Source organism: Misgurnus anguillicaudatus, chromosome 16 (assembly GCF_027580225.2).
Source record: "Misgurnus anguillicaudatus chromosome 16, ASM2758022v2, whole genome shotgun sequence".
NCBI classification, from domain to species: Eukaryota; Metazoa; Chordata; class Actinopteri; order Cypriniformes; family Cobitidae; genus Misgurnus; species Misgurnus anguillicaudatus.
The window spans coordinates 18,438,250-18,459,942 of record NC_073352.2 but is presented as its reverse complement, the minus strand read 5'-3'; the positions used below and the strand labels follow the sequence as shown (position 1 = coordinate 18,459,942).

Genomic DNA, 21,693 nt, shown 5'->3' with positions numbered 1-21,693 from the left:
CGCTTGTAAACGAGGATTTTTTTTCATTAGCAAATTGAGTAAAAAATAACAACGTATACATTCGATTTAACCAGTACACATACAAGTACATTTTTTTAAATATGTGTTATTAAAAAATTAAATGAAGACTGTCGTGATTTCGGCATGAACCGTAGATGGTACAGTCTAACGTGCAGTTCCCGTCTCTGCTGTTGCTTTGCTCTGCGTGCGGGCTGCAGTTTCCTGTGGAAGAGTCGATGCAAGAGAGGACCATGGCGGCCACAGAGATAGCAAGACAAGCGGTAAAATAACTGCTTTATTGTTAAAACGTGGTGTTGTGTTACCGGATTATAGTATCGAATTGGTGTCAGCCATTTTTAGCACATTTGATATCCATTTTTGCTCCATATATTATGAATTTTAATTGAAAGTGAACGCGATGGCCCATTATCACCAAACGGATCAATTTTACAGTATTTAAAGCTGCGGACCGGTTGCGTTTAAGTTCGTGTTTAGGATAAGTAGTTAACAGTTAGAATTTATGTTAGATTGCATTTTTGTCTTCATTTATTGTTTTTTTGAGGGATAAATGTCATAACGATGAGGGCCAACAACAACGGACGAACATTTCCGTTTAATTTTGTTTTATAGTGAACACGATTGATGATTTTAAACGTGTAAAAGAAAACATCTTTTAAAAACACGAACAGACCAAAACGATCACAGCTAACATGGCATCCTTTTGTAAAAGTTCAGCTTATTGATGCGCACCTTATACCGTTATATTTCATAGCATTACCATCTTTGATTCTGGGCGTTGTCTATCATGAAGTATTTCCTACGTGCATGTCAGAAAATGACATATAAAATATGATATTGACTTTGTTGTAGTAGTTTGTCTTTTGTGCATTCTGACGTGTTTTTATTATGTACCATTGTGGCAGCAGGCTCGAGACCTTAGCCCAAAAACTGTGTGAAAATGGTAACTGATAGTTATGTCAGTATTACAATCTAATATTTAGTTTTAAAGCTAGTGGGGTCTATCATGGTCACCCACCCCCATTTTGGTATTTTTACAGTTGTCAGGTTTTGGTATGTTGCACATGTGTGGCAGAATGAGACATGTTTGTTAAGTCATTAAGATGCTACTGTAGTCCAGGATGTTTTTTGCCTGCATTGTACTGTATTTAAAGCTTATTTAAAATTTAATTTCTGTTGTTTTTCTTCAGTAATGTTTCTGGCCATCTGCTGCATCGATTGACTTCCTTTTAGTTGAATGCACTTTTGATAACCATTCATTACAATTTAATGCATCAAGATAATAAAATGTTTCTATTTGAATAATGGACTATTATTACATTAAGCATGCATTGATAAATAATGATAAATTGGCCCAACATTCAATTGATTTTGCATGTTCTCTTTACTCCCGCTTAGCTCAAACATGTGCACACACCCACTCACCAAAGGATATGCTTTAAATGTGGGCAAGACAGCCTTTCCAGCTAGACCTTTTGCATGCCAGGTGGCAGACCTGTGTGAACAATAGCAGAGGAAGTGTTATAGTAGGCCAGAATTTATGATGTTTGGCATTTGTTATACTATTTACAACAACTTAACAGCTTTCTGCATTAGTCGGTAACTACAACAATTTTTGTTGATCACAGAAGGTTTACGTGTCTGTTTATCTAAATGTGGTTTAACTGTCAAGATCACACCGGATAAAGGAAGTGCATGTCGCAGAACCTTGGAGATTTGAACTATATTTCTGTACATGTCAAACATATTATATATGGCCTGTGAAAATAAGTTGAATTTAGTTTTTTTGCATCCTTATATGATTGGGACCTTAGAGTTTACAAAAATGTTATCCTGTCTGTGAAATTCAGACTAAAGTCTTCATCTAAAGTAATGATAAGGTATGAAGCATCAAAGTTTGAGCTCACTCATTGATTTCACTTTCATTTCAATTTTTGACATGCCTTACTGAGTTAATATTAAAGATATTCAGGTTTTGTTATTATTTTATAAGTTATATTATTTTCACAGAATGTTTTTTACCTTAGCTGAATTTGCGGTCACAAATATTTCCTTTGCCTAGAGCAAATAATTCATTTATTTTTAAATATTTCATTTTATATTTCTATTAGGGAGAGGGTGCACGTGCTGTCCCACTATCTGGTCATGTTGGCTTCGACAGCATGCCAGACCAGCTGGTCAACAAATCCGTCAACCACGGCTTCTGCTTCAATATTCTCTGTGTTGGTGAGTATGCCATGCGGGTGCTCCCATTCTGCTTGAGGCAAAACGAACCATTTGTCACACCCCTACATGCTGATTCTCTCCTATGACCCACTTACTAAATACTGGTGCACTGATAGAGTGCATGCAGGAAGTCATGGTTTTTATTTTTTCACCCTGATTTCAAGTTTTCTTTTTTAATGTTAAGGTTGGCATTTGCATGGAATTGCTCATCTAACATGACTTAGATGACTTATGTCATGTTAGATGAGCAATTCCATGCAAATGCCAACCTTAACATTAAAAAGTTTACTTTATACAGAAAGTTTTTAATTGTACTGATATTTTGTGTCAATATTTAGTGGCTTTAATACCAATATGTGGTCTCTTAAGTTTTCAAACATTTTTTCAAATTAGTTTCTATAGTTAAGTAAGTGCAGTTTTTGAACCGTTACATCCATAACGGAAAAATGTCACATCCTTAACATTGTTTCTTCCTCATAAGTGCGCACAAAATGGATATTATTTGTTTTTTGATGAGCTGCTGTCCCTTCTCCATTTGTTGGATGTTATTGCTTCTGGTTTGTGCATTTTAATAATTCACAAAATCCTATAAAGTATGTTATCTATCTAAAACATGTAAAAAGCACATTTTTCACATCCACAACACATGTATTTTCTTTATTTAAAATAAAAAAAACATGAGTATAGATTCATATTTTTCAGATGTCTGGAATTAGTCATCAGGGGCTTAGGTAATATGAATAGATGGATTAATATATTGGTAATATATTAATATATGAAGAGTTTGGTTCCAAAACGCAATAAATCCATTTTGACTAATTTTGGTAAAAACGTTTTTTCTATACCAATGAAAGTGATAAGATGAAAACCACTATTTTCTGTTGAAACTTTTACATAGCATCTTTAGGTTACAACAACATAAAAAATCCATAATTTGATTTTCAAAGATTTATTATAAAAACTAATTATTGTTTCACAAAATGCAATAAATCCATTGAATCTATCTATAAATTTAGTTGACTAGTGGTATACACTGATTAAAAAAATAAACATTAATAGCATTAATCAAAACACTTACTTTGTTATATTAAGAACACATTGCTGCGGTTATACTTGAAACGTTGTCACTGAACTTTTTTTCGCAGCGCTCAGCTGTAAAATGTTTTGGTCCTGCTCGATTTTTATTGGCTAAAGTTTTTCATAAGATCCGCTGTGGTTGATGTGTTGGCATGAGAGAAGCTTGATGCTGTCGGGACTCGGGAGAACAAGCAAACCGGCCTATTCCGTTTTCCGAGTGCCTCTCGCGTAAATTATAAGATGTCGATGGCTTATTTCCCATCACAGAAAACCACCACAGGTTTATTAATGCCATCAAAGTATTAATTTGTGTTTGTTTGTTTGTTGATCACGTAGTACAAGATTTGTTGAGCGGATTTATTGCATTCTTTCTGCAGAAAAGGAGGAGTGGCGTTTATCGCGATTTGGGAAAAAAGGGAGAAAAGATAACAGAATGACATGGCGGATATTGGATTTTGCGTAAAATTTACTTTCAAAAACTGATACAATACTGATCAGGTATCAGGTTACTGCAGTTACTAATTAAAAAAAATAGCGTTTATCGCATTTTGGAACCAAACTCTTCATATTATTTATATATTAAAAATATATTCTCTGAGAAGTTATATTTAAATTTTTTATTGAAAATGTGCTGGAATTGCTCATCTAATACTTTTTAGTAAAATGTATAGAAAAAAAATCTTCAAATGAACAAAAAGGTGATCAGTATGCTTTTGTAATTTTTTTTCACAATTAACTTTTAAACTATTTAATGAATTTGGCGTTTGGAAAGGACTCAATACGCAGGTTCTGAAGCTTCATGTTTTGTAAATGCAGCGTTCTTTGGCATGCTGTGTGTCAGTCTGCGATTATCTGAAGAGAGAAGATGCTTGTGATTCTCTTCAATGGGCTTTGATTGCCTGAGGTTTTTGGAAGAGATCACCAGTGTGTGATGACCGTGTTGCCTTTAATTCAGTCTTAGGAAATTTGCCACTTTATATTTAGGTGTTAAAAGAGGCTCTTTGCTCAGGCCTGCAGTGAAAGCAGAATGGGGTTTGTGGGCCGGCAGGCTGAGTTTATGAAAAAATGGCGAATGTGAGCCATCCATATAATTAACATTCTGGTGGTGTTGCATGATGTCCATTTCTACTTCACTTGTGGTTGTAAGGAAAGCAAGAATAGGAACTTCAGCAGAGTAAGCCAGGATTTGCTGAATGGCTTTTAGATTTACTCTCATTCCAGAGGTAACCATCTGCAGCATTTGCATCTGTTAAAAGGTAGACGTCTATATTAAAGATCAAGTGTGAATTTTATGTTAGAATAGCTCAGTTTTTTATGGACAGACAACTTAATGTGAGACAGCTGTAGGTTTATTTCTCCAAAAATCATAAATAGTGGGGATCTATCAAAAAATCACATGCTTGCCCTCATCGGCATCTGTTTTTATGTGTACATTAGGAGACTGGGGGGATACTTGACTGGGAAAAACATACTTGAAAACAGTTTTGTTTTTGATGAATTAAAATTAATTCATTAAAGACTGAGGACATTTTTTGTATGTTGGCACTATGTTCTTTTGAAAAATAACAACAGGAGTGTAATAGTTTGCTGTTATGTGTTTATTATAGGTGAGACGGGTTTGGGAAAATCCACCCTCATGGACACCCTTTTCAATACCAAGTTTGAAGGTGAGCCTACGCAACACAATCAGCCCGGGGTGCAACTCAAGTCCAACACTTACGAGCTGCAGGAGAGCAATGTTCGCCTCAAGCTGACTGTTGTCAACACTGTAGGCTTTGGAGATCAGATCAACAAAGAGGACAGGTAAGATCCGCTTCTGGTTATTTTAAAATGTATGGTTTACACAGATGCAGAACCTTAAGCTTTCAAATGTTAGTTCTGTATATGTAATATGTACATAAGTGAAACAAGAAAAACGGGAACAATAAAACTACAAATAAAACTTAACATCAGAGTTTCAAATCTTGTGTGTGCTGCTTTATTGTGGTTAAATGTGCTTTACTGACTGCTCATTTCACAAAGTCTTAGTACTGTATCTTATTTTATTGTGTTTTTATGATTGTACCTATTAAATAAGTCTTTTGGATCATTGAAGTTTAACTGTATTCTCAGACTTCAATTAACTTTATCTGATGAAAAATCTTTGATCCACATTTAAAGGCTCCCAGTAGTACCCAGTTTTAAAAGTCATTGTAATAGAATGCCAGTCCTAATGGTATTAAAAGCTGAACTAAAATCAATACATACAATTCTGGCATAAGCTTCATGCTAACGAAGCATCCTTAATACTCTTTTGTGCTGTATAACTAAATTATCTTTTTCAAAAATATGCACTTTTTTCTGCAGTTACAAGTCTATTGTGGAGTTCATTGATGCTCAGTTTGAAGCGTACCTTCAAGAGGAACTGAAGATTAAACGCACCCTACACAGTTATCATGATACACGGATCCACGCCTGTCTGTATTTCATTGCCCCCACTGGACACTCACTAAAGTCACTTGACCTAGTTACTATGAAGAAGCTGGACAGTAAGGTCAGTATTTTTTTATTTTATTACATTTTTTAATTAAACTTTTAAAGTTTGATCCCACTTGCCTAAATGAAAAAAAATCTGGTTTGTGCTCGCATTGCTAATATGTATAGTCAGCCATGTTTTTGTTTTAGAAATATCTCAAACAAAAACATGGGTGACTAAACATATTAGCAGTGCAAGCACAAACCTGAATTAGGTTGTGACCACCAAAATGTTTTTACTGGGTCCAGTAGTGTTGGAGGAATTGCCCCAATTTGAGATCATCCTATCGTTAGCCAGTGAGATCGCCAATACACTATAGTATCGGGGGGCGGGGCAGTAGTTTACTCATTTATTTATTTGTTCATTTTTTACTTATTTATGACAAGTCACTTGATTGGTGGACAAAAAAGAAGCAAGGGCAACACTGTCATAACCTCAACCTTCTTAAAACTGATGCCATTAATCCGAGCGCATCATTAAGTCCAGGCACTCTAAAATTTCCTGCGTGCCAGGGAGTGGGAACAACAAACTCGCTGGTTTTAGTGCTCTGCACACCTAAGAAACCTCTCTAGTGCAAGGAAATGTCACAGCCACGTGTATTACAAGTGAAAGCTCGCTATTAGCGATATGTCTGACGATCGTCGATACACGATACTATCGGCACAACCCTAGTGTCCAACGTATTTGATCAATTGCTTTACTCTCATTGGGAGTCGCTCCCAAAAGTCACTTGTCATTTGCATACAATTTAACTCTTTCTCGCAGCTGCACACGCGCACTTCCTGTCCCCAAAGGTCATTGTCGCTTGTGTATCCGGATGTCGCATAGCTTCCATTGAAAAGAACGAGATTGCGTTGCTCTGCTGTTGCTAGTCACTGGGGGTGTGCACACACAATTACTTTGTTGACCAGGCACAGAAATCTGTAGGTGCGTTCCATTCAACAGGGTCCCTACGGAGTGTTCACTGCTCCCTACTCCCTGTGAAACTAAACTAAAATATGAAACTAAACTTATATTTGGTTAACTATGTGTATTTATGTGTTTTTAAACGATTGTCATATAATTGCATAGCGGTCTGACCGTTCTGACTGGTGATCGCGTGATGCGCGCAATGACAGTTGGGTGATTATCGCTCTCCACTTCCTGTGAAGTGATGTATCGATGTTCCCTGATTCCCTATGCCGTGCGCAGTGCCCTTCGAACTGAACATGTTCGCTTTCTTCGGATTGGAATCTCACTTAAGATAGCTGAATACCCTGTGAAGTCCACTTCGCAGTCCACTTACGGTCGAATGGAACGCACCTTGTGTTGTTGAGCCATAACACAAAAAAGCAACCCTAAAACTAAAAAAATTAGCTTTAATGTAAGTAAAGTTCCTCTTTTGCATGATTATTTGCTGTTTATCTGTACATGCAGTTTATGTTTTAAGTATTATGGTCTGTCCACACGGAGACGCGTATCACTGCATACGTATAAATTTGTTATCTTATTGGCGTTTCATCCACACGGATCCGGCGTTTTGGGAGACTGAATCCGCTATTTTTTGAAACCGGGTCCTAAAGTGGATAAATCTGAAACCGACACCCTTGCGGTTTCGTCTGTACAGCCAATCCGTATATTTTGTGAAGCGAAAACGTCATCACATCACGTGTCGGAAGCGTCACACGTAACAGCAACAACAATAACGGCGGACTATGTGATCGTGTTCATACTACAGAAGCTACTAAAGCCTACTAGCTTTATTACAGCAAAATCTATTGCTTCTATGCAATTGTGGTGACCAACAAGCGATAATGGACAACACCATACGTTGGTTATGCGCATGCTCAAAGTCTTCTTCTCCGTGTATAGTGTATATCTGTGGCAGAATTACAGCGCCCCATACTGGTCCGGCATATATACTACACCGCTTTCAGTCGGTTTCAGTGGTTTCGTGTTTACGGATTATTTTTTTAGAGCAAGGAAAAAAAATTATCGGATAGGGAATGCACCGGCTTCGTGTGGACATAGCCTTAGTGGTTTATTAAGCATTCAGCTGATGGCTGTGCATGTGTGTTAATGAAACTAATGAAGGTCAGCTGTGTAATACTGCATTCTATTTAATCTCTCCCTCTGTGCTTGTGCAGACTCCCTAAACAAATATGCTCTCCTAGATCAGACAAAGTGCCTAATAGTTGCCTCGTTTACTTCCTGTGTACTCTCACTATATCCAGACATTTACTCAGGGTTTTGTGTTTTACACTTACAGTTCATCACTAGTAAATGAGAGGAATCAGAAAACCGAGTGGCTTGGTTGAGAAAATAGTACTAGAGGGTTATGTGGGTGTGTAAAAACCTGAGTGGGATGAGAGCACTCCATATGTGTGGTGTGTGTAAAAGATGAGGAGAGAATCTTGAGTGGAGGATGGGTGTTTGTTGGTTACTACTCATCATCCATGGTTCATTTTACCCTCAATGGCTATGTTTTTCATCCAAGGTTGAATAATAAACTTATGCACATAATTGAAATATTGCATTTAACATTTGCGAATGAAGCATGCGTTTCCATCCAGTGAGCTGAAGAGAGCAAAATCGTCACTTCCTGATAAACTGTTGCTAAATATCAGTAAGAAAAGACTAAAGCCACTGTATTGAACAATGTTCATGTATAATCACCTTAGAGCGTGCAGCGGGGAAAAACAATAGGCTACACCTGTGGAATCCTACATATGTGGATTCCAGCTATTTTGACAGTCAAGTTAGACGGTCCTTTAAAGTAATATACCGAGCCATTGAAATAAAAGTCTTACCTGTTCATTTCAGAACTTCCAAAACTGTATTTTAGATGCTGTGCACTGCGATCTGTAAGATGGTTTGTCCAGTTATGTCGTCTAATGCGCATCTAGGGATTTATTCGGTTAAAATGTTTTCATTTTAGTTCATGGGCATGTTTTCTTATCTGATAAGAAATGTATCCAACTTAAATTATTTTGTATATGTTTTTTATGCCCATTTTTAGAAGTGCACATTATGGCGTTTCCAACCAACGATTTTTTTATGCGCATCTCAAAAAATGCACATAAAAATAGATGAATGGAAACATAGCTACTGTACTTATACCTTAAATTTAAGGCACAACATGTAAGATTTTGGCATTACAATATCCAAAAATCACTTGGATGTTTTCAGCGATTTTTGTGTGAGCATATCAGTGAACACCCCTGACCACTCGGTGAGTTTCACGTCTTTGTAAACGAAAGTTTAATGCATTTTAGGAAGGATTGTTCCAGTGCACCATTAAACCTATTGTAGAGGTGTGAGGTGAAACACTAAAACACCCGAAAATTCTCAGGGCAGCCGCATATGTCGAAATTTCAGTCAAAACCGTTCTATTTCACCATAAACAATCTTAAAAAAGGTCTTTAAGTGTAAAATACCGAACTTGTCCTTTAAATGTTTCCACCAGTGACATTTGTAAGGAATAATTGACGACGGGCCATTGAATTATAAGAAAATAATGCACACCAAGGTGGTAATGCGGCACGACGCATTATTTTCAAATAATTCAAAGGACCGGAGTCAATTATTCCTCTTATACCACGGTTACCACAAACATTGCTCTGGTGCCTATTTTTAAGACATTTGAAAAATTAGGTGTGCGGTTTACAGAAAAATAATCAACACCCATAGAACATTTCTCAGCCAATCAGAATGCAGCATTCAACAGACCCGTGGTATAAGCACATGTAACCACCTGTTAGTGGTGTCATGTCTGCGTTATCCTTGGTTTCTGCTTTTACAGCTATAAAAATCATAGGTGTTTTGACTTCATGCAGACATCAAAGTATCAGGAGAGCGATTCGAAAGCAATACTGTCGAGTCACTTCTGCGATACTTCCATGTAGTACCTTGATCAATCTGTGAAATGTGGCTTGTGGAAGTAATAGTTGTAGCATTTACCATGCCACTCTGTTGTTGTTGTATTTAACATTTATTAAACTTGCGTCATTCCTTATGTCATTCATGAACATGATTTGTGAGTCCTGTTGGATTGATTTCCATCTGCATTGAACGTAAAGCTCCTATCATTTTTCCATGTAATGAAATTGAATAGGTACTGGGACTGCCAAGCACCATAAAAAGAACTATAAACATATAATAAAAATGGTCTGTTAGACTTTGTTCACTACACTGTCAGTAATAAAGGTACAAAAGCTGTCACGGGATGGTACCCTTTAAGAAACGCTCCTAAAGTGTACCATTTTTGTACCTCAAAGGTACATTTTTTGGTACATGAAAGGAGTACTTTTTAAAAGGCTTCTGCCCCATTGATAGCGTTTGTACCTTTATTTCTGATGGTGTATGTTTGTAGCCTGTCATGTGCCTAAGCACTGTGAAAGTGAATAAATGATGACAAAATTAGCTTTTTTTGTGAACTGTTCCTTTAAATACCCTTTTTAAACTGATTTCGCAGTGCACCTTAAATAGATTTCTGTCCCAGTAAGCGGCACATTGCCATATAATCAGACAGAAGTGTTATGTAAGCTTGCAGAGGTTTCTGTGGAGTTTACTGAAATGGCATCAGTTCCTCTTAATGAGGTTGCTTAATGAAATTTTAAAGGATGGGTGGGTGTTTGTGTCTGTACATGTGTCTACGGCAACTTGTACAGAGTAAAAAGTCATCTGTATGCCATTTATTCCATTTGCTGAGAAACATCTTAGTGTCTATAAATATCTTGTGTCAGCCAGATGTTTGGAGGTTGCTTTGAGATACTCATACCCAGATTTAATAATTTACTACATTACTGGAGAGAGTTGGCTGACTTGCAATGTGTAACTTTTAGAAAATCTCTTGACAGAAATGCAATATAATATACATATCTATATTACCAGTGGTGTATAAAGACCTTACATAATGAACTGTTTTTTTTAAAGGGATAGTTCACCCCAAAATGAAAAATCTGTTGCCATTTTCTCATCCTCGTGTTGTTCTAAACCTGTATGAATTTCTTTTTTCTGATGAACGCAAAAGAAGATATTTTGATAAATGATGGTAAGCACACAGCTGATTGTAACCATCGACTTCCCTAAAGGGCACATGGTTTTTTTATTTTATTTACAAAGACCCACAAGATAAATTATTTATAATGAACACCGCAATATATTCCATTAAAAAATAAGAGTAGTCAGTTTTGATATCATGGGGCTTTAAAGGGGCTCTCCGTAAGTTCAGAAATTTCTAACTGTTACTGACACCAGTGGCCGTTATAGAAACTGCAGCCAGTCTCATGCTCGTTCTCGGTGGGCACACTCGTACGAGGACGACCACAACAACCAGAGTTGCCGTAGCAACCACAGACAGCTCATTGAGATTCACCAGCATGTTTACAAATGTAAGAAAAGTTACAGTACTGTAAGGTTATTGTTTGACAGACCATATTTTAGTAAAATGTTGCAGTGATATTTTATATTTTCAACTAAAGTCTATTTCTAAAAGTTTTATAACACGACACTGTAAAACACACTCCCGACACTCACAATCTTAATGCACTCTTGCTCTGAATAAAAATAATTCATATAAGACAATAACTTTTGAAACAGTCCTGTGCTACATGCTATCGTCAGCATTACACCACAAAATCAATAAAATAATATATTACAAATGCCCTGTAACTATGTCTTACCTTTGCAATAAAAAGAAAGCCAGCTCGGGGTCTGTTTTCATACCCAGCGCTGACCGGAGCTCCCTCCAAGAATCAAATGCCAATCCGATGTTTACTCATGTCTTTGCCCCGACGCCGGTCACGCTCTATTTTGGCCGCACTAGATTTTTTTTAAACTTACGAGGAGTTTCCGTGAGTGTCTGGATTGTGCTGGAAGTTGGTCGCTTCTTTCCGTCTACAGAGTCCATTTGAAACATGCTAGCGATTGCCGCTGTTTACTAATGGCTGGCGTACGCGTCTATATGGAACGCCCAAGTAGACGAGCACGCGCATGACATCACATTTTGAATTTCGTGCCAAATCGGACCCGACTTCTCCACACACAAAAGAGCCTACAGGCTGATAGAGACATCGTGGAGGACACTCAAGGTGTCATTCTTTCTATTACATTATGGTTGGCTCATAAATATACAAATGAAAACTCTTATCTTAAAGATTTTTTTAAGTAATAACCTACATGTAGCCCCTTTAAAGATTGTATTCTTTGTGTTGACCCAAAGAGTCATTCAGTTACATTTGTGTTTTCACTATATAAATGCTCTGATAATTGCAGTTCTTACTGGTCCTTTGAGGATGTCCCTTGTGTGCACGAATGAAGTCTCACTCTTCTAACATACAGGTGAATATCATTCCCATCATTGCCAAATCAGATGCCATCTCAAAGAGTGAACTTGCCAAGTTCAAAATCAAGATCACGAGCGAGCTGGTGAGCAATGGCGTGCAGATCTACCAGTTCCCCACTGATGATGAGACCGTGGCAGAGATCAACTCAACCATGAATGTAAGGAGATCAGTTTAAAACTTAATGTTGTTTTTTATATGTATTTATTTTTATTGCCAACATTGTAAGCTAATTATGTGTATTCGTTTTTAGTGCTGCTTCCAGTAAATATCAAAAATGTACTGCTTTGAAGTGAGACGACACAGTCAGATTTTATTTTTTCAGTTTTAATGCAGTTTCCATTTCACCTCATGACCGTTTACAACAGTTAAAGTAATGGAGTCCATCTGCTGTCCAGCTTGTATTTGCTTCGGAAATGACACAACAAAAGAAAAGACGTACATTATCAGTGTACTATTACAACAGAGTAGTGGGGAAAGAAACAGGCATATAAAGCTGCTTGTTGCAGTCATGTGGGTTTCACCAGTACTGACTAACTTCTCAGGGTCTCAGGAGAAATAACATTAATTGGCTCTGATGTGTCTCTTATGTATTACATTTTAAAAGCCCTTCCCGATAATATTATTTTAACAAGCTGACAGTTTAAAGTGCATTGACACTGTGAGAAATTACTTAGTCACTAAAGTTGAATGGAGTTTCTTCTTTTTTTTTTTTTTTTGCTAAAAACTGTTTTACTCTCAAGAATGTTTAATGGTTGTTTAGGTCTTAAACTATATGACTTCATTATTGTATTAACTATAAGTTTAATGCAAATTCCAAAGTAGACATTCTGCTCTCACAATTCTCCCTGTCAAATAAAGCATTTAGTTGTGCTTTTTAAGCTGTGCTTAGTATTATAAATGTTTTAATGTGAGTTTGCAAACATTTATATGGTTTTGAATGCTGTCATCATTTGTCTTACTAGAATTATAAATAGCCTGGAGTTTTTCTGATAAATAATTTGCCTGTGGGTTTTTTGTCTCTGCAGGGTCATTTGCCTTTTGCAGTGGTTGGAAGCACTGAGGAAGTGAAGATTGGGAACAAGATGGTGCGAGCACGCCAGTACCCCTGGGGAACTGTCCAGGGTAAGTGCTGGTCACGTCTTCAAGAGGAAGTGACACTGAGCTCTTCTCTCAGTTTGGCCTTTCAGTCACTATTTACACAATGCTGTATGCAGACACTCACTCTCAATAGTCATTCCTAATAACAAACACCAACATTATGTATTTTATTTAAATACACATATTTTATGAATTATTGATTTAAAGGGTTTGTTAGCTTGAAAGACAGAACACCACATAATGTTGCCCCATGTGATTTCTAAAAAAGATGATCTGTTGTAAAAATGACATGACTAAGGAAAATGTAAATATGTGTAATATGTGTGTGCACCACTACTGTGTCTGTCATGTTCATGATTTATGGCATTACTGAGTTGTGTGCAGACATAGTTCTCATAATAACTTTGATTGTAAATCAGTGTACTAAGAAATACGTTTTTCTGCACAAACACAGAATATCTGCCAGCATATATTTAGATAGGAGAGAGCATCAGAATTTGCTTTATATGCTGTGAGTCAGTATGTTTAATAGTGTCATAATACATCACACTAGGCACACGCACACAATGAAGACAACTGTTCTTTTGAAAAGCTTGCTAGTATTAGTGGCATAAAATGAAGGAATTATATCTAAAGCCAGGATTGAATAATTAAAGGGACACCCCACTTTTTTTGAAAATATGCAAATTTTCCAGCTCCCCTAGAGTTAAATATTTGATTTTTACCTTTTTAGAATCCATTCAGCTGATCTTCGGGTCTGGTGGTATCACTTTAATCATAGCTTAGCATAATCCATTGATTCTGATTAGACCATTAGCATCACATTCAAAGCGTTTGGATATTTTTCCTATTTAAAACTTGACTCTTCTGTAGTTACATCATGTACTAAGATCCAAAGGAAAATTAAAAGTTGCAATTTTCTAGTCAAATATGGCTAGGAACTATACTCTCATTCTGGTGTAATAATCAAGGACTTTGCTGCTGTAACATGGCTGCAGGAGGTGCAGTGATATTATGCAGCAGCCGAATATAGTCCCCTTAGTAACTTTCAATGGCAGGGGACTATTTTAATATATATATTTTATTATCGCTACGCCTGCTGCAGCCATGTTACATCAGCAAAGTATTTGATTATTACCCCAGAATGAGAGTATAGTTCCTAGCCATATCTGCCTAGAAAATCACAACTTTAAATTTTCTGTCGGTCTTAGTACACGATATAACTACAGAAGAGTCAAATTTTAAATAGGAAAAATATCCATATTCTTTGGTTATTTTTTTGCGCAATGCTAATGGTCTAATCAGATTCAATGGAGTGCTAGCGCCAGACCTGGAGATTATCTACCAAAATTTCTGAAAGTGCCCCCACAAACAAGCTGCTGTACATTAAAGGCGGAGTCCACGATGTTTGAAAAACGCTTTGGAAAAGGAGACGGACCGACTACCAAAACACACTTATAGCCAATCAGCAGTAAGGAGCGTGTCTACTAACCGACATCCTTGCCGGGTTGCGTATGTGTGGGGCGGGTCTATCAACAGAAGGTCCAGATTCTATTGGGGTAGGGGCGTGTTTGTTTAGGTGATTTCAAATATCAACATTGGCTTTCAAACATCGTGGACTCGGCCTTTAACAGAATGGTCAGATCATATATTTTCACAAAAGTCATTTTTCATTTGTGTTTTCCAGGTGGAGAACGAGAATCACTGTGACTTTGTGAAGCTGAGGGAGATGTTGATCAGGGTGAATATGGAGGACCTGCGAGAGCAGACCCACACACGCCACTATGAGCTCTATCGCCGCTGTAAGCTGGAAGAGATGGGCTTCAAAGACACAGATCCTGACAGCAAGCCCTTCAGGTCAGGAGTGATGTCACCATTGACTTAAATTGAATTTTTTTGCATTAAAGCTTCTGTAAAAGTACAGCAGCAGTGTAGAAAACTTACTATACTATATAGCTAGTACCTATAGTGCTATATTTAGACACAAGTTCTTTTACAGGTGCCTTGTTTTTCTGAATGCTTTTTAAGGGTTTCATGTGTTTTTAATGATTTGCTTGCTTGTCGGGTTCAGCCTGCAGGAAACGTACGAAGCCAAGAGAAACGAGTTCATGGGTGAGCTGCAGAAGAAGGAGGAGGAGATGAGGCAGATGTTTGTCCAGAGAGTCAAAGAGAAAGAGGCAGAGCTGAAAGAGGCAGAAAAAGAGGTTTGTTTGGGGTTGTAGTCTATATTTTGTTTATAAAAGCAATTGTAACCAGACATTACACATACCTAACTATTCTTTATTCATAGGTTTATAATTGATGACGATTTGTAGATCTTATCTAAAATACAGCCAAACAGTAGTTTAAACAGATTCAGACAAAGCTTACTCTTAGGATAAAACTGTTTTTCAATCGATAGCAAGCTTTATGTTGTGCGGATAAAAAAGTTGTGTGGTGTCATGTACAGTAAGTGGAGCTAAATATAGCTCAGTATGCTGACTCTGGTGTTCACATCACAGCTGCATGAAAAGTTTGACCGTCTTAAGAAGCTCCACCAGGATGAGAAGAAGAAACTTGAGGACAAGAAGAAATCTCTCGACGATGAGTTGAACGGCTTCAAGCAGAAAAAGACGGCCGCAGAGCTCTTGCAGTCTCAGGCTCAGCAGGCAGGGGGCTCCACCACGCTCAAGAGAGACAAAGAAAGGAAAAAGTAAGTAATCTACATGGTCCCTAACCCTCACAAACTTCTCTTCCTAAAACACCTGAAGCTCACGATGCAGGACGACGTGTGCGTATGCATTTACCCAACCTTTGCTTACATACGGAGCAAAGCTATGAACAGTATAAATTGGCACAACTAAGTGTTATAAATATTAATTTTTATACTTTAATATTATGATATTATAGCCATATATCTTATCAAAAAAGACAAATCAGTTCCTCGTAAACAGTACAATACTTGATTCACTTAAACATTGTACATTAAATGTGAAGAGCTCTTTTTCTAACCTGCAGAATAAATTCATTTACTTAGCTTTAGACTAGTTATAGTATATTCAGAATAGTTAACCTGTTGCATGACCTATATCTCTATTTCTTTAAAGGGATGATTTTGGCATTAGTGCAGAATTACAGTTAAAAGTCATTTTTTGGTAACCACTCATGGTTTTGTATTAAAGCTGATTTGCCTCATACACCGACTATTCAATTGGATGAAGATAATTGCACACACAAGGTTTATAGTTTTGTTGTTGCTTTTATAACCATCTTTTCTGTTTATAATTGTCCACTTATTCCTCAAGTGTCTTGTATGTCTCCACAAGGCAGCAGCCTCCTTCTGTATTGCTCTATATTTTACATCGAAAAGATACTGAGGAAACACTGTCCGCTCTTGGTTGTATAGTATTTACTTTGTAATATACAACTATTGTCCCATTTGAGCAAATCCATAGTGGTGATGTGACCTTAGCAATACTACAGTCCCTCTGTCAGCATTACCTATTGAACCAACCCGTAGCCTTTGCATTAACAGTCCAGATGCTTAACCCCAAAGCTGCAACTTCCTTTTCACAATCCAGTGAGTCGTATCTATTCCTGCGGATAGACAGCCAAAGAAATCATACAGTATTTCTCACTCAGAGCAGGGCATGTACAATGTTCATTGTTTGATGTTGCATGTGACCTCAAAATGTGTTGAAGCCACATTTAAAAATGTAGGAATGCTACCTAATCTAACACGACATTAATACATATTTAAATGTGGCTGAAGGGTCCAGATTCTTTTTTTGGGGTTTGTACATGTAAGGTGTCTTGTCTGCATGTGTTATGTACATTTCATCCATGCTGTTTTCCAGTTAACCCTTCACCTGCTCCCAGTCCTGCATGAGACACCTTATGCTGGTAAGGCTTTCAAAGTATCTCTTAAAGGAAACCCTTTATTTACACGAGGGAACTAAATTCCAGTGCATTTAATGGTGGCAGGCAGTTAGCGTCCTGTAATTCCTGCTATATTAAAATGCAATTACAGTATTTTGTAATTATGCTTTTAAGTCGTTTTATCTTGAATACTTTTGTGTCTGTGTGGTAACAGCAGGCGATATTATGTCACCAACGCCTGGCGAGAGTTTATTGCTCTCTCTGTGTGATGTGCAGCCATCTGCCATCTAAATCCATAACAGTCTGCTGTTGTTTAAACTTCACTGCTTATCCGTGACTTCACACAAAAGAGCCTTTAGTTTTTCGGCTTCTACAGCTGGGTCACATTTGTCCATTACTTGGCATTAACACAATGCTATCGTTTAGTGCACAGTCCCTTGCCACAGATCTTTAAATAGTATGACAGATTAGGTTTTTTTGGGGGGGACATCCAATTTATGTAAATAAAGCAGACAAGATGATGTAAGAGAACAATTTTAAGCCTTACCACATACACCCTCTTTTTTTGTCACTTGCATGACTAACATTATAGATCACTGTGTTTGTTAATGTGTGAATGTAACCTGTAGGGAACAATAATCTTCCTTCTCTCTCGTTTCCAGTTCAGGGTTCCTGTAGAAAGCGCTCCCCCTGTCTGCTGTGAATGAGTTCTTCCCCCCTCAGTGTTCCTGAGCCATGCTGTTCCCGTTTCCCTTTTCTCCTGCCTCCACCCCGTCCCCCCTCCTAATTTCACTCATAAAATAGCCGAGGAGGAATATTAACTGTGAATGGAGCCCTTCATATATATTGTTTGATATATTAACTTTTATTTTACATATCGATTTTTCTTTCTCCGTTTTATGATGTCAGTGCTGTTGCTTTGTTCTGCATGAGTTACCTTTTACACGAGTGATACAGTTGCAGTAGTGAACAGGCTAAAATGAGACTCAATTTTTAATAGTACCACTATAATTTTTGGTATTTATATGAGCATACAGCGAATATTTTTTATTTTTATCCCATCATCTTACTGAATAGTTAACCAGCTTTAGGTAAATGAGTAGTATTGAACTAGTGTTGTCCCATTTTAGCTCAATGCATGTCATGCGGATGCTGTCTGGTCATCTGCATTCATACCTCAATGTGTTTTTTGTCATTACAATTACTCAAAGCTTCTTATTGGCACATTTAATGCATATGTTAGCACCTTTTTATAATTATTTTTATGGCTTTTTATGTTTCACAGAATATAAAGAAATCCCAGTTAATAAATAAAATTGCAAGGGGACCAATTTTTGTATGAGTAATAAAATGTATTCTTTATAAAAGCTTAAAACTGTGGAGGAGTCATTGTTTAAGGTTTTATATTTGCATCCCTGATGTAAGAGTATAAAATGTTTATTTATATACAATTCAAAGACGCATGAAATGACAAGTGTTTCATTTAAAGGGACACTCCACTTTTTTGGAGGATGTGCTCATTTTCCAGCTCCCCTGGAGTTGAATATTTGATTCTTGCCGTTTTGGAATCCATTCAGCTGATCTCTGGGTCTGGTGCTAGCACTTTTAGCATAGCTTAGCACAATCCATTGAATCTGATTAGACCATTAGCATTGCGTTAAAAAATAACCAAAGAGTTTAAATATTTTCCCTATTTAAAACTTGACTCTTCTGTTGTTACATCGTGTACTAAGACTGACAGAAAATTAAAAGCTGCAATTTTCTAGGCAGATATGGCTAAGAACTATACTCTTATTCTGGCATAATAATCAAGGACTTTGCTGATGTAACACGGCTGCAGCAGGTGTAGTGATATTACGCAGTGCCCGAAAATAGTCCCCTTGGTTAGTTTCAATAGCAGGGGGCAATTTTCAGGCAGTGCGTAATATCACTACGCCTGCTTATTTTTTAGTGCGATGCTAATGGTCTGATCGGATTCGGTGGATTATGCTAAGCTATGCTAGGAGTGCTAGAGCCAGTCACGGGGATCAGCTGAATGGCTTCCAAAACGGTGGGGATCGGATGTTTAACTCTGGAGGAGCTGGAAGGTTGGCATATTTTCAAAAAAAGTGGAATGTCCCTTTAAAGAGTCTTTATTCACTAAATATCACAATAATGCTTATCCTACTTCTAAATTTTGCCTGAATGTTTCCAAGTTGGAAAAGATGGACAAACCAAATTTAATCGTACAACTTTAAGTAAACAAAAAAGGTGAGATTTAGCCAGCCATTTTAATAAAAACAAATCGGTGTCTTAAAAGTTGTATATGATTTAGACCTTTAATAACAGACTATTCAGATATAGTTAATTCTGTGCTGGTTGACATTTTTCTACATGGATTCAGGTCTTTCGAAACAGGTGGTATTGATGTGATCAGCATTATTTTATTAACTCTCTTGCTTCCTTCCAGTGTCCCTGCTCACTGCCGTGTGTGTATTTACTTTCCTTTGCAGTAATCCCTGGCTCTGCACTGAGTAATATGGCTTTGATAAGGGGGACCAGGTCAAGACTCTTTGGTTAACTCATACCCCAAGACTAAGGGGAGACCGTGGGAACAAAGTCGTCTGCATTTCTCATAGATCACTTGTGTTTTGATTATGGGCTTTTTCTGCTTTTTACTAACATTATATTTATTGTTACTAAAGCGTTTGCTTAAAGCTGTGCTTACTGTGTATGCCCTGTATGTTTTCTGATGCATTGTGTGACTAATGCGCTTTAAAGATTTTTGCCTCTTTAGGGATGTGGGGTTGGAAAACACAAATCGCTCATAGATAATAATAATAATAATAATTAACCATTAAACATTCATGCAATTTAAAAAAGGAATGAACAAATCACTGTTTAAGATGATTCACAGTGAATTTAAAGCAGAGCAGAAGGACATTGTGTTCGTATCCACCCACATTTCAAATGCTTAATGCTTTCGGCTGGCAAAAGAGAAATTGGAGTGCCCAACTGACTGATATGTAGTTGATTTCCCACTGTCGCTGATGTGTTTAGTTACTCCTGATACTTTCTAATCAGCATTTGTGTTTCCTCTCTTTCTTTAGCTTCTTTTAACTTTGTCTTGGCCACCTGTCTGAAGAGGGGATTACAACGACAACTAAACGTCCGCTCTTCTTCCTGTCTTTTTCACTCAGTCAGCCTTTTTTCAAGTTTATTTACATTTTTAGTTTCTAGTTTTCATGCTGTGTGCCCTGTTGAACATGGCCTTATGTGAGTTTAACATGGTATTTTTCAAGATATTATTAGGGTATGCTAAGCAGTCCCTCATTAGTATTTTTACAGCTGGCGACAGCAGAACATGAGTTAAAATGTAGTTTCTTTTCATTTGTAGAGGGTAAAACCCTTGCCTTGACATTGGCTCTGTAATATTGCCTTGCAGTTTCATTTTTTTATTGACACATTCATTTAGTTTCTTTTATAAATACCTGTGTTTGTGAATAAACTTGCATGTCCTCATAAAATAACATGCAGTTAACTGTGAGGATCAGACGGAAACTAACTCATTCTTTTGCAAGAACTAGACTGTATGTGCTAAAAATATGTAGGGTGTGGAACTACGTGGGGTGACGTAAGATATATTTTGACACACTGGCTGTGAAATATTGAGGAAATCCAAAGAAAATGGGCCCGCATGTTTCTGGTTATTAATGCAGCAGATATGTTAAGTGAGATATTAACTATTTAGTTGTCATTTTACCAAGAATCTTTATTTGAACGCATGAGGTGAATACAAGTCAAATCTAAAAGATTTCTATTGTTTGTTTTGTAATGCCCTATATGCATTTTACAGGATACTTTTCAAGGCCACAATAGTTATTTATTTAATTCAAAATGTATTATCAGAGAGAATAATGAATCACCTATTAAATACCATGTAGGTCACATTCAGTGCCATTTTTTTCTTTATCTTCTGTTCTTTTGCATGCCCTGAGCATATACATTTTTTGTGAGGTCATTTTAAAGACTTTGCTTGGACATGTTTACTCCTCAAATGCTTTTTTAAGAATATTTTTATGTGTATTTATTCCAGGTACAATGTTGAGTCAAATAATTCATAAATGCTGTTTCCCATTTTGCCAAATGCTGCATTTAAGTGTATGTGAAGGGTTTCCAGTGATTTATTTTTATTAATCAGTCACTAGGTACTGTAGAAACATGTTTTAATGAAAACGTGACTCATCTTCTGTATGAAACATTTTGGGTGTGAAGATTGGCATACATTTTTTACTCACCTTCCATATTTTCCTCTTAATGTCAATAACACCACCCCATAATACCAGAAATTTGTGAAATATTTAACTGTAGTACAAATTCATGGTGTACATTTTCAATAAAACTACATTAAAACAAGTTTTGTGTTGTTATACTTACGAATATGCTTTTCTAGTTTACCAGTATTTTTATATGAAAAAATAAACGTGATTTAAGAAACACGTGTCTATGGGAAAGAATTGAAAACAAAATACTTTATATTTGTGACAACAAATTGGACACACAATACTGATATGATCAGAAATAAATAAATGATCG

General features: G+C 36.9%; 1 protein-coding gene across 5 annotated transcripts; it reads left to right on the top strand.

Annotated features, from left to right (window-relative positions):
• The first annotated feature begins 127 nt into the window (after nucleotides 1-127).
• septin6 (septin 6) lies at nucleotides 128-21,513 on the top strand. Of its 5 annotated transcripts, none has more exons than XM_055178844.2 (11): nucleotides 128-281; nucleotides 2,130-2,244; nucleotides 4,929-5,124; nucleotides 5,668-5,854; nucleotides 12,158-12,319; nucleotides 13,188-13,284; nucleotides 14,949-15,117; nucleotides 15,332-15,464; nucleotides 15,762-15,952; nucleotides 17,097-17,142; nucleotides 20,208-21,513. In XM_055178844.2, the coding sequence occupies exons 1-10, from the start codon at nucleotides 156-158 to the stop codon at nucleotides 17,098-17,100; spliced, it is 1,380 nt and encodes a 459-aa protein (XP_055034819.1). In that variant the 5' UTR covers nucleotides 128-155; the 3' UTR covers nucleotides 17,101-17,142; nucleotides 20,208-21,513. The 5 variants fall into 5 exon arrangements, with proteins under 5 accessions (XP_055034819.1, XP_055034817.1, XP_055034816.1 ...); XM_055178842.2 differs by lacking the exon at nucleotides 20,208-21,513 and adding an exon at nucleotides 17,781-18,493; XM_055178841.2 differs by lacking the exon at nucleotides 17,097-17,142.
• The last annotated feature ends 180 nt before the right edge of the window (nucleotides 21,514-21,693 follow it).

What these genes read in the sequence shown, in the direction of transcription:
- septin6 (XM_055178839.2), top strand. Translation starts at nt 156, where the DNA reads ATGGTACAGTCTAACGTGCAGTTCCCGTCTCTGCTGTTGCTTTGCTCT. An exon ending in CTTCAATATTCTCTGTGTTG is followed by an intron (nt 2,245 to 4,928) that starts GTGAGTATGCCA and finishes TGTTTATTATAG; the next exon opens with GTGAGACGGGTTTGGGAAAA. An exon ending in AGAGACAAAGAAAGGAAAAA is followed by an intron (nt 15,953 to 19,610) that starts GTAAGTAATCTA and finishes TTTCCTTTGCAG; the next exon opens with TAATCCCTGGCTCTGCACTG.